The 12,763-nt window shown below is 35.4% G+C and overlaps 1 protein-coding gene across 1 annotated transcript; it reads right to left on the bottom strand.

The window, feature by feature from the left end:
- Positions 1-2,228: 2,228 nt before the first annotated feature.
- On the bottom strand, positions 2,229-11,402 carry LOC132543091 (histone-lysine N-methyltransferase 2D-like). The gene is made up of 4 exons (XM_060206544.1): positions 11,370-11,402; positions 10,933-10,990; positions 3,344-3,536; positions 2,229-3,261 (listed from the first exon to the last, which is right to left on the bottom strand). Exons 1-4 carry the CDS (start codon positions 11,400-11,402, stop codon positions 2,229-2,231), a joined length of 1,317 nt encoding a protein of 438 aa, XP_060062527.1.
- Positions 11,403-12,763: the final 1,361 nt, after the last annotated feature.

The raw sequence follows: 12,763 nt of genomic DNA, 5'->3' as shown, positions 1-12,763 counted from the left end.
AAGGACATTCCAGGGCCCGTGACTGATATTTCGTGTAAATGTAATACCAAGTGTGTTTTCTGGTGGGGAAATTATTCATTACGTAGAATTCTCCTTCACTAAACCTAAAGGTATCTAAAAGATATTTTGCATGTCTCCATATTTTGACGCATATATTGATACCTCTCGATGTGTCGCAGGCGAGTTTAATTACTTCTCCACGCTTCAGCTATTTCCTATCGCGTCCTGGGATCCCGGGTTTCACAACGCTGTGACGTCATTTCTGCTATTTGCAAATCTGCCAGCCGGTACTCGTATAATATGGCAGATTTATAATCGATGTTATTTCAGCAGTGATTGTACAATGTGTTTTCAGGGGTTATTATAAGATTAATGAAAACTAGCTTGAATCATAATTGCATATCATTTAGCTATCCAGAGATTTATGTTTGAGTAAAGGAATATGCCTTGTAGTCGTTTGTTGCGCTTGCTTTTTTTTTTTTTTAATACAGTTGGTTTTATGTACATGGCCTTAGAAACTAACAAACACGTATCAAGTACCAGAATTGACGTCACAAATGATCAACCAATGGAAATCCTTGGTTTTCAATAGGGAAATAACTGTAGCTTTTTAAACTTCCTAGTATGTGAAAATAGTGTTACTTGTACAGCATGCAATGCACCGATTACTTTCTTTATACATTTTCTAATGATTGATTTTTGACGAAAAATAAAACATCTTTTTATTTCCATTGTCGATCATTTTAAACTCGTGCAACTGAATCAAAAGGACAATTTCAAGCTGTAATTGCAAGGAATTAACATATTTGTTATATATCGTTTTTGAAAGAAAGGGCAAAATTGGATAAATTAGGCATTTCATGCATGTCTTGAAGATATATACTTGTTTTTGAAGAAGTTAATGTCCAGAGTCATACACAATGACGCCAATCAGAAGCATTTGATGTCACTCTTGAGTTTCAGTTTAAGTTTCGTTGATTTGTTTATATATATTCACCATGTTGTCCACGTATATGCGTATTAGGTTTCCTTAATCAGAAGTTACATTTCTTGGTAGATTGCGGTTTTTATTAGGCTTCTTAATAGATCCTTGCCAAGTCAAAACGTGGCCACATTATACATGGTCGATCATTCGCTCAGTTATCGTTAAATCATTCTATAAACCAATGTTTCTCATGCGTCCTCTTTTTATAGGAATCGTTATCCCTACGTGCAATGCATATCAACATGTGTCCATCTTACCAAATTACCCTTCCAAGCTCTGCTTCAGTAGCCGAGGCGGCTGTAACGAGCGATAAACAGACACGGCGTCCGGGTACAAAGAAGCATATCTCCATTTACCAATGCTACAGGGGCAATTGAATACTAATAAACATTATTATCTCCATAAAGAAGAGCTCTTCTTTAAGTTTACGTTGACATATATTGACTTAATCTAGTTTATAAATAATAACAACTCGTTGTCATTATTTTGACATAACGATTATTAGTGATGACAACGCATTCAAGTACGGTGTCAGCAGCATTGACCACTCCAGACCAGTCCCATGACGGAATAGAGAGAGACTAGGCAGGACGGGAGTACGAACAGCTGTGGGGATAGTTATGCCAATTCTTATATCATGTAATCAAAGAGTTTCACTAATACATTTAACTTTCACACTTTAAAATAATTTGCCGATTCACAGTACCATTGTCCGACATGAAATACGGGCGGTTTGGGTTTTTAAAACAGATGACTGGTGAAACTTTCCGAAAATGAGTCAGGAATGTTCACACCTGCTCCCCATGAAATGTACATACATATGTGAACCTTGTATATTTGTGAAATTTGTTGACTGTCAGCAAGGCACATGTTTCGCATCCCGATGGATTGTTAAATGAAAAAAAGGCAAATTTTAGTAGACGTTTAAAGTCAGTGTGTCTGTGTGATTAGTTTTAGCATGACTGATAAACTTACGACACAAAACGCATTTGCCATATGAATACAATGTCCAAATAGTAATGACAACACGATCCGAAATGAACTGCCACACATTATGTGTACATGATCATAGACTCGTGTACATATCATTGAGGATTACAGGTCACATACGAGTTGTTCACGTATTACTGATGACCTCGTGATAGAAATCGTTTGCATATCCTTGTAAGTACAATATCAAACAAGCATTTCAAAGACTCGGTCACCACACTTATTTTCAAATCGTTATCACACTTATTTATAGTTATCTGTATGGAAAGTTGTTCACAGTGTTGGTACCTGGAGAGTTGTTCACAGGATTAGTAAATGGAGAGTTGTTCACAGGATTTGTACCCGTAAGTTTGCTCTCATGATCGTTAAATGGAGAGTTGTTCACAGGATTTGTACCCGTAAGTTTGCTCTCATGATCGTTAAATGGAGAGTTGTTCACAGGATTTGTACCTGGAAGTTTGCTCTCATGATCGTTAAATGGAGAGTTGTTCACAGGATTGGTAAATGGAGAGTTGTTCACAGGATTGGTAAATGGAGAGTTATTCACAGGATTTGTACCTGGAAGTTTGCTCTCAGGATTGGTAAATGGAGAGGAGTTCACAGGATTGGTAAATGGAGAGTTGTTCACAGGATTTGTACCTGGAAGTTTGCTCTCATGATCGTTAAATGGAGAGTTGTTCACAGGATTGGTAAATGGAGAGTTGTTCACAGGATTGGTAAATGGAGAGTTATTCACAGGATTTGTACCTGGAAGTTTGCTCTCAGGATTGGTAAATGGAGAGGAGATCACAGGATTGGTAAATGGAGAGTTGTTCACAGGATTTGTACTTGGAAGTTTGCTCTCAGGATTGGTAAATGGAGAGGAGTTCACAGGATTGGTAAATGGAGAGTTGTTCACAGGATTTGTAGCTGGAAGTTTGCTCTCATGATCGTTAAATGGAGAGTTGTTCACAGGATTGGTAAATGGAGAGTTGTTCACAGGATTGGTAAATGGAGAGTTATTCACAGGATTTGTACCTGGAAGTTTGCTCTCAGGATTGGTAAATGGACAGGAGATCACAGGATTGGTAAATGGAGAGTTGTTCACAGGATTTGTACTTGGAAGTTTGCTCTCAGGATTGGTACATTGACGTTTACTCTCGGAATTGGTACCTAAAGGTTTGCTCACAGCATGGATATGTAGAGGGTTGCTTACAGTAGTGGTACATAAAGGGCTGCTCATATATTTTGTTCCTGGTGGGCTGCTCACAGTGTTGGTACCTTGAGGGTTACTCACAATATTGGTACTAGAAGGTTGCTCACAGGATGGGCAACCACATGGTTGCTTAAATATTTAGTTTCTGGGAGAGTTGTTCACAAGATTTTTACCTGAAGGGTTGCTCACAAGATTTTGTACATGAAGGTTTACGGCTCAGGGTATTGGTATGTGGAAGCTTGCTCACAGAATTGGAACCAGGTGAGGTTCTCAGATGATTGGTAACTGGAGGTTTGCTCTCAGGATTGGTATATGGAAGTTTGCTCTCAGGACTGGTACCTGGAGGATTGCTGAGAGGATTAGCACCTAGAGGGTTGCACACAGTATTGATACTAAAAGGTTGCTCACAGGATGGGTAACCACATGGTTGCTCAAATATTTAGATTTTTACCTGGAGGGTTTCTCACATGATTTTTTTACCTATAGGGTTTCTCACAAAATTTATACCTGGAGGTTTGCTGCTAAGAAGATTGGTACGTGGAGGGTTGCTCTCAGGATTGGTACCTGGAAGTTTGTTCTCTGGATTGGTAACTGAGGTGTTTTGTTTTATTTCATTCAAATGTAAAGAACAACAAAATGATTTTTCAGTGTTTACGAAACAAAGTAAGAGTTTCTCTATAATCGTTATATTTGACCGAAAGACAGCCGAAAGCCAGATGTTTGGACCAATAAATCATGCTAATTGTGCTAAAAGGTACCAGGCACTGTTAACTATAATTCCCATAAAGACATCAAGTACAGCAGTACAAGCCAGTAGATTGTCATATTCTCATTAAAGACTTAACACTAAATCAGTGTCTTCAGTCATAAGTCTTCATCAGAGGTGATTTATTTTCGATGCTTCATGTTTCCTTGGAGGATGCACGCACTAAACATTAACAAAGTTCTCGTTACAGGGGAGAAAACTCCAATATGATACTACAGGAAATGAAGCAAGACTTCGCATTACTGATCCTTCACCGTCAAAATTGTACCAAAAGCTTTTCAAATTTATTAATAATTTGTATACATAGACATATAGATCCCAAAATTTGTTGATATGCCCCATTTTCGGACCGAATATCAATAAGCCAGTCATTATTATCGACACGTTTTAAATTAATTTTCTTCATAGTGTTTTTTTGTATTTCTAATTTCAAGTTGCAACTGTAGGAAAATATAAATGACATGATAGTGCATTCACCCCTAATTAAGTTATACGCTTGCGTTTCTTAAAATAGTTACACAAATTGAAAGTCGATGTGGCGTCTTTATTCATGAGCTATGAGTAATCCGTAGCAATATCGATGAGAGATTATCGAAAGGCACGTGGATTTTTACGAGAAGGTTTAATAGGATCAAATTCAAATAAAACCCCGTGTAAAAACGAATTCTTCTTTTTACTTCCCCCAATCTTTGCCATGTGTTGAATATATCTTTCCGTACCAGCCTCTTTTCTCTTTTTATGTTTTTTTTTCAAGTCATCCTGTTTCCCATTCCCGAAACTAGCCTCTCCCTTCTCAAAAATGAAGACGGGAGACGCGTGAAACAGCATATTTATGATACATTAGATTTCCTGTGCTACGGTCAATGCGGAGACAGGCAGACGCTATTTGACCACATTGCCGAAATCAATTTTGTTCGTGTAGATAAATGATTTGGTTGCCTTTCGTTTAGACAGCTCGTGTGCTAGCATGTACTTTAATGCCGAAGGATAGAAGGCTGATGTTAAAATCTCAGAAAACAGCTTCATTTAGCTAAGAGATAGGGTCATGATGTATGTCAACTTCGGCCATTAAACCACGTGGCATCCCTATCCATCACTACCAATGCAAGATGTCGCACTGCGACAATATCCTGTTTCGTAGAAAACGTCTGTAAGTATGTATGGCACAGACGATGGTAATGTCTAGGTATGTAACAGAAGGGGACAGTATGTATGATTCTGTATGGCACAAATGGGAGAACGTACGTCGCTTTATCTTGGATACACAAAGATGGACATTATACGTGTACGATGCAAACACGAGCAAACTGTATGAACCGTATTCCACACGTAAAAGTGGGCACATCCTGTAAATAAATTGATTTATCGTATAGGAATGATAAATGCATGATTAGGGTGAAGTATTCGTATGGTAACTGCATGAGAGAAAAAGGTTTGACACTGACTGTAAAGGTATTTAAGCGATACAGGTACAGATACAAAATACGAGAAGGACTGAGATCTCGGACTTCCTATTTCACCAAATAGTAGGAGAATGCATATTTTATTTTTATAATCCTTTTGGTCTTGTTATAGACGTCTTGTGTTGTTATCCAAATTATTTGTGTTGCTTACTTGACGTTACAGTTATGTTAGGAGAATCGTTTCGAGAATCGTTTCGTCTCAAACCTAGAGTGAGACAATCAAAATCCTACACCACTAAAACATGAAGATGCACCTGTCCACTATGGGTGAGAAAATACATTTATATGTATCTATCTTATGCGTGATAAATGAAAATATATGTTAAGTAATAATAAGTAAGATTCAGAAATGGACAATGTATCTTTCACGGACGAACAGTATTCACAATTTATAATGTATGATGTGAGTCGTTAGTAAGAATGAATGTACATGAAAATAGCAAGAAGTCTATTAACGATGTTTATAGTATATATACATTTGTACTTATCATAGCTGGATATGAAAGTCACGAGAAAAAATATACATAACAGGAAAGGTACTCATGAACTTTAAAGTTCAAATTTGTGATATTTTTACATGCAATTGTAATCTGGTTTTGATTATCTGTTTTTACGTTTGATTATAATCAGTTTTAAATTATCTGTTTTTACGTATGATTACAATCAATTTTAAATTATCTGTTTTTACGCGTGATTATAATCAGTTTTCAATTATCTGTTTTTACGTGTGATTATAATCAGTTTTAAATTATCTGTTTTTACGTGTGATTATAATCAGTTTTAAATTATCTGTTTTTGCGATCTGTTTTACGTGTAATTGTGATCTGTTTTAACGATCTGTTTGATATGAAATAATGACCCGTTTTTACGTTTAATTGTAGTATAGTTTTTTGTGATATGTTCTGGCGAAATTCTATTTTTTTACACTTAATTGTGATCTGTTTTTCCGTGTAATTGTGATCTGATTGGTGATCTGTTTTACGTGTAATTTTGATCTGTTTTACATGTAATTGTGATCTGTTTTACATGTAATTGTGATCTGTTTTACATGTAATTGTGATCTGTTTACACGTGTAATTGTGATCTGTTTTACATGTAATTGTGATCTGTTTTACATGTAATTGTGATCTGTTTTACATGTAATTGTGATCTGTTTTACGTGTAATTTTGATCTGTTTTACGTGTAATTGTGATCTGTTTTACATGTAATTGTGATCTGTTTTACATGTAATTGTGATCTGTTTTACATGTAATTGTGATCTGTTTTACATGTAATTGTGATCTGTTTACACGTGTAATTGTGATCTGTTTTACATGTAATTGTGATCTGTTTTACATGTAATTGTGATCTGTTTTACGTGTAATTGTGATCTGTTTTACGTGTAATTGTGATCTGTTTATACGTGTAATTGTGATCTGTTTTACGTGTAATTGTGATGTGTTTTACATGTGATTGTGATGTGTTTTTACGTGTGATTGTGATATGTTTTCCGTGAAATTGTGATATGTTTAATTGTGCTTGTATTTATACAAAGCGTAAAAGCATATTTTCTCCCGTATTTCCAGAAGACAATAGTATTTGTAGACGACAAAGACAGGAGTGTCACATTATTACTGAAATTCTGTGTGGCTTATTTTTAGCCTCGAACTAATTTTCGATTTTTTTTTTTGTCATGGAAGACAAGGACAAGTAAAGTTAGACTTATTTGCTCATACTCATTATAACGGCTGCAGACGTATCTGAAAAATGCATGATGGTGCCGCATCCTTTCGACACAGTCGAGTTTTACAGCAAAATGCCTCTCTACTCTGCAGACTGGAGTTTGGTTAAACAATTATCGTCTATGACACACGATGTAGGAAGTTCAACTAAACACATCTATGCCTGGAACATAACAGATGAGAGCCCCTTCCGGGACGTTCCTCGAGGTCAAACACGTCTGCATCCGTTCCCGACATATGGACAACCAGCAGACTAAACAAAGTCCATGATTGCCGAACTCGGTACTGGGCATATGATGTGGAGACTAACTCATTAATTTGGCAACGACAGAGGCAATGCGTTGAATGTTGTTTTTCATGTTTTCGTTCTGGTTGACTCTATTGTAAAACATCCGAGAAATTGCTTTAAGTACACTTCTTTTTTCCGACAAAGTTGAATGAACAAGTATATGTTTCATCCGATGCTTGTTTTTTAACACTATGTATCTTCGCTAACGTGATCTTTAACTTTAATTCAATTAATTGATTTGAAATGAAATATAAGTAGACAACAGTATACTGATGCGATGAAATAGCAACATGTTGAGATTTATTCTGTAGAAATTTAGTCAACACGGAACCTTCATCAATGTCGGTACAGTACAGTACAGTACTTTCATTTTCACGTGTTATGCCAGTGAATCGGTCCTTCCGCTGAACATACAAGGTTGTATATACCTACTTTGTTCAAAGCCATGGTAATTAAAATAACAGTTAAGTGTCCTTTCAGAGTATTCCGATGGAGTATAAGACCGCCTTAATTCAAAGACGATAAACCATTTTGTGTCGTCAATTAGCTGTGATGGCTTCAAACAACCAAAGTTACATGTAAATAACACGTGGATGTTGAGACTGATGACTAAAACAACTTGTTTCGGAAGTTCACGGACACTTATAGCTGATAATATTACAATCCAACTGCATTACAATGGTTTCTGTCGAAATTTGTAATTGCGTTGGATCATGTACATTGCCATCATACGCCACATGTCATTGATTTTCAATAAAAACCAAATAGAAAGCATACCTCAATGTTTCTTTGTTAACGTTGGTCGTGTACATTGTGATGTTACATGGATGCCGTATAATATCGTATAATCTAGAATGTACGGCGAATTTACCTTAAACACTTTATTCTGCTGAAAAGAATATTCTACAAAATGACATATCTATTGATATACATTTTAAATTCATATTTACAGCTACATAGAGACGTTATATTATGTGATATATTATAATAATTCAAGTTCACCGGTGTCGTTTACATCACACAAAAATATATAAACAAATGAAGTATTTACATATATCTGACTATTCAAGATATGGCGTCGACAATTTTGTGCCCTCACCAGTATTCCAGCATGTACATGTACACATTTAATTAATGGACGAATAGCTTGTTAATTGTGTTACTGAAAATGTACCTAGGTACTTACATCACAGAAATATAAAAAACAGAGACCAAATTACGTATATATTACACAAACAAAACTCAACCTACCTTTCGATATTTGTCAACAAATATACATGGGGACATCAAACGGTATCGATGGAACATATTTCAGTGAAGCAAAGGCAGCCATTAAAGTCTCAATCCACGTTAATTATCACTATGTCCCTGCCATTTCTTCTTATTTTTTTCAGTTCTGAACAATACGCAATTCTATGGTAAAATGACGACAATATGCTGTATGTTTATTACAGGATATTAACATGGAGTCACGTGGCTCCAACGGTATTGTTAATTAACGCTAGCTTTCTAAACATGTCTGTGGGAGAGGTTTTTCGAAAGTCTACAACACTTCATCTGTATATAGAACATGTATTGTTAGACCTGTACTGCTTTCGGAAACATGTGGGCAGTATATAATTATATATAAAGGCGATTACATGCAGAACAAAAAGAAAACTATTGAATTGTAGAAAACTGCGGGTATTGACCTATTCAAAATGGCGCCGTCGTGCTGACAAGTGTAACATCGAAACTATCCGACCATTTTCATGTCTTCTGTGTAAATTTATCGAATTTTCAATGAAATATAGACTCAATACAAACATGTAATGATAAACATTTAGATATCATTAAACATTTTTCAAAGATAATAACATATTTCAATCGTGTAAATCAATAACGAAATATACTCGTAATACGTATGATAATGAACGGAAAAAAATATCGACTTTCCTTTCTGTACTAGATAACCCGATACCAGGGGATGCTCGCGACCCACATTCTTCCTAAAACAATCGGCATGGTTCATTTTTTTCGATTAGAGAATACGGAAAATTCCATAGGAAACATGATGTAAAAGTCCTTTTTAAATTATATAGCAACAAAAAAAAAAAAAAAAAACTACAATTGCTGTGTGTACATGTACATTTTGATTAAGGGTACACATCCCTCAGTTAGCAATATGATGTATGTAGAGAAAGCGTCAAGGTCGAAGCCTTCATGGCATATTTAATGTAGCTCATCATAATTACAACGCTCTATTGTCTCACATAACTGTAGGTAATCATAATTACAGCCCACAATTGTCTCATATGATAGTAGGTCATCATAGTTACAACCCTCTGTTGTCTCACATAAATGTAGGTCATCATAGTTACAACCCTCTGTTGTCTCACATAAATGTAGGTCATCATAGTTACAACCCTCCGTTGTCTCACATAAATGTAGATCTTCATGATTATAACCATACACTGTCTCTTAAACGTTGTTTATCATAATTACAACCAACTACTGTCTCAAAAAATAGTTCATCATGATTTCAACCTATTACTGTCTAAAATAAATGTATATAATCATAGTTACAACCCACTACTGTCTCACATAAATGTAGGTCATCATAATTACTACCCACTACTGCCTTAATGTAGCTTATCATAATTATAACTAATTGCTGTCTCCTAAATGTTGTTCATCATAATTACAACCCGCTATTGTCTCACATAAATGTAGGTCATCATAGTTACAACCCACTACTGTCTCACATAAGGGTGAGTCATCATAATTTTAGCCATTTACTGTCTCACATAAATGTTGTTCATCATGATAACAACCCACTACTGTCTCAAATTAATGTAGGTCATCATAATTATATATATTATATTAACAACCCACTTCTATCTCACACAAATGTAGCGTATTACAACTACCAGTAACTATGGTTTCACGATAATATAGCCCATCATTTCTACATTACAACCCATTATTGTTACATTTGTAAATTAAGGTCATTATAATTAAAACCAATTCTTTTCTAACCTATACATATACCTGATTCTGTCGAATACACAACATATGCATGAATGTGCAGTCAATTAAAGCTCAATCCATTACATTTGGTCGAATTCCTACAAATATCTCTCACCCAGTTCAAATCTTTCTCCAGTAGTGCTGGCTAGAAAGTATTACGCTCTAAATATCTTTACAATATACTTTTAAAATATATTTTCCGTTGATATTTCCTAAGTTAAATACACGAAAAAAAAAAAAAAAAATGAAAACATGTTCAATCATTATATTATCAAATACATAATTCTCAATGTTTAACAGCAAATGTAGCAGTACAATGTATTTTTGAGTCCGCAAGTCAAATGACAAAACATCATGTCTAAACAGAAGTGTGATACAAGTAACGTTATATAATCTTAATTTTTCTCTGATCGGATATGTTTTCATAAAGTAGATGGTGGTTGTGAAACAATCAGAGATTGAATGTACAATGGTGCCATACACTTTCTGTCTCGTTATAAAACATATACTTACAGGGCTCCTCAGTAATTTCTCCAGAATTTTTGCACTTTTCTTCATTTTCAGCTGGCATCTGTTAACAGAAAAAAAATCGTAGATAAATAGAAGCTGATGTTTAGTGAATTATCCGGCAATACTGTACCTAATTTTGAATTGGTATTGAGAGGTGCTACATTTAATCACTTAGGTGCCAGTTTGCATTAAGAGGTGTTAATCACTTGTGTGTCTTTTGCACAATCACGGTGACAAACGCATTAGTATTTTTTTCCCTTGTCTAACGAATTCGCGATAAATTTGTCGACGAATTAGTAATACCTCACACTGCTACAGTGACAATAATGATGGGATCAGTATCGTATTCTTTAAACCAATCCACTTCAACTATGATAAACATTTAGCAGTTCTGTTGTGTTGTACAGGAAAGGACACGCTCGGTACTATGAGACACTTACCTGGGTGAATAGCTTTCGAAAATACGAATCCATGGTACCAGGTCGTGATGTTAACGTTATTGTAGGTAAACTGATTAAGTCACAAAATATATCGTATCAACGGTATATATCGGTTGATAGCTATCATCGATACATGCCTCTAGAACGTCGCAAAGTCAAAACTTGAATGGAAAAACAGATAATGAACTGTTCCTGATAATTAGTTCTAAAATTCGCCTTAATTAGAACTTCAGATTATTGAAAAATCAAACAGCGGGTCTTCAGAAGCCGTTCTTAATATTCAATGACTTTTCTAATCCTCGATAACTTTGATATTATTGTCGAAACAGTTTAAGAAAACTAATAAGAAATCGCCCTTAGCGGATTGAGCATGTAATGAGTTGAAGCATGCTGTTCTAGCAATATTAATTAACTTCCATAAGCAAATACAATATTGACATCTCAGAGATTTTCCAGTGCAATAACATTGAACGGACATTACAGGAAATAATTAAGTCGGAATTCACGTGACCATAGCACCGTGCTCATATTACAAAAACGAACGACATAAACACGTATTGAAGAATTTTCATTTATACTACAAGACGCTGTGCAGTGTGTCGGATTTCCAGAGTTGTGGTTTTATGAAGTCTTGATAAAAAAAAAAAAACGTTGACGAATTGAGAGTGAACAATTAAAAAAGAAAGAAGGTTAAATGTTCAAATGATCCATCAGCATTAAGCTTACGTGTTAATTTGAAGATATTTCCCGGCTCTGCGTTTTAATATTGTTCGCTAATACGACCTAAAATAATTTTAGCAGTGAAGTTGTCTTGTAGTTTTCGTTGTGTCTCTTGCTCTTCAAGACATATAATTTAATGTGTGACCTCTCCGTACTTATATAATCAGACATTGTCCTCTGCGCTTTAACCTTGCCCCTAAGCCTGAATACAGACATCCTGCCAACACCACCAATTCGCCAGGAGACCTAAACACACCTTACTCCACCATGCATCACGTTAATGGTATATGCTATTTGGATTGATATTAAAGAAAAACTTGTTTATGTGAGAGATAGAGACAGACAGAAAATGAACGAGACAGACAGGAAGAGCGGGCAGAAGATATCTGAGAGTAAGCATTGACCTGAACACTTCGTCTGGAAATATCAACATGAACTGAATTAATTGATTATTGGTTAACTGTGTATATATTATCTTTGTTTTGATCCAGATTCGCATTATCTGCATGTGCGTTATCGAAAGTGGTAGCCATTCACATCAGACAATGACATATATCAATATCGCTGTAAATGCAAACGAGTTACTTTTAGACGCTTAGACGTTCTATACTCGATTCTGACGAGATGGCCTTTGTAATGGTTCCCTTTGGGTTAGGTATACTCGTACATTACAT

This window comes from Ylistrum balloti, unplaced genomic scaffold, assembly GCF_031769215.1.
Source record: "Ylistrum balloti isolate Yb309-2 unplaced genomic scaffold, AGI_CSIRO_Ybal_v1 Utg369740, whole genome shotgun sequence".
NCBI classification, from domain to species: domain Eukaryota; kingdom Metazoa; phylum Mollusca; class Bivalvia; order Pectinida; family Pectinidae; genus Ylistrum; species Ylistrum balloti.
This window is presented reverse-complemented; position numbering and strand designations above follow the sequence as displayed.

What these genes read in the sequence shown, in the direction of transcription:
- LOC132543091 (XM_060206544.1), bottom strand. Translation starts at nt 11,402, where the DNA reads ATGGATTCGTATTTTCGAAAGCTATTCACCCAG. An exon ending in AGAAATTACTGAGGAGCCCT is followed by an intron (nt 3,537 to 10,932) that starts GTAAGTATATGT and finishes GCAACCCTCTAG; the next exon opens with GTGCTAATCCTCTCAGCAAT. An exon ending in TCTTGTGAGCAACCCTTCAG is followed by an intron (nt 3,262 to 3,343) that starts GTAAAAATCTTG and finishes GCAACCTTCTAG; the next exon opens with TACCAATATTGTGAGTAACC.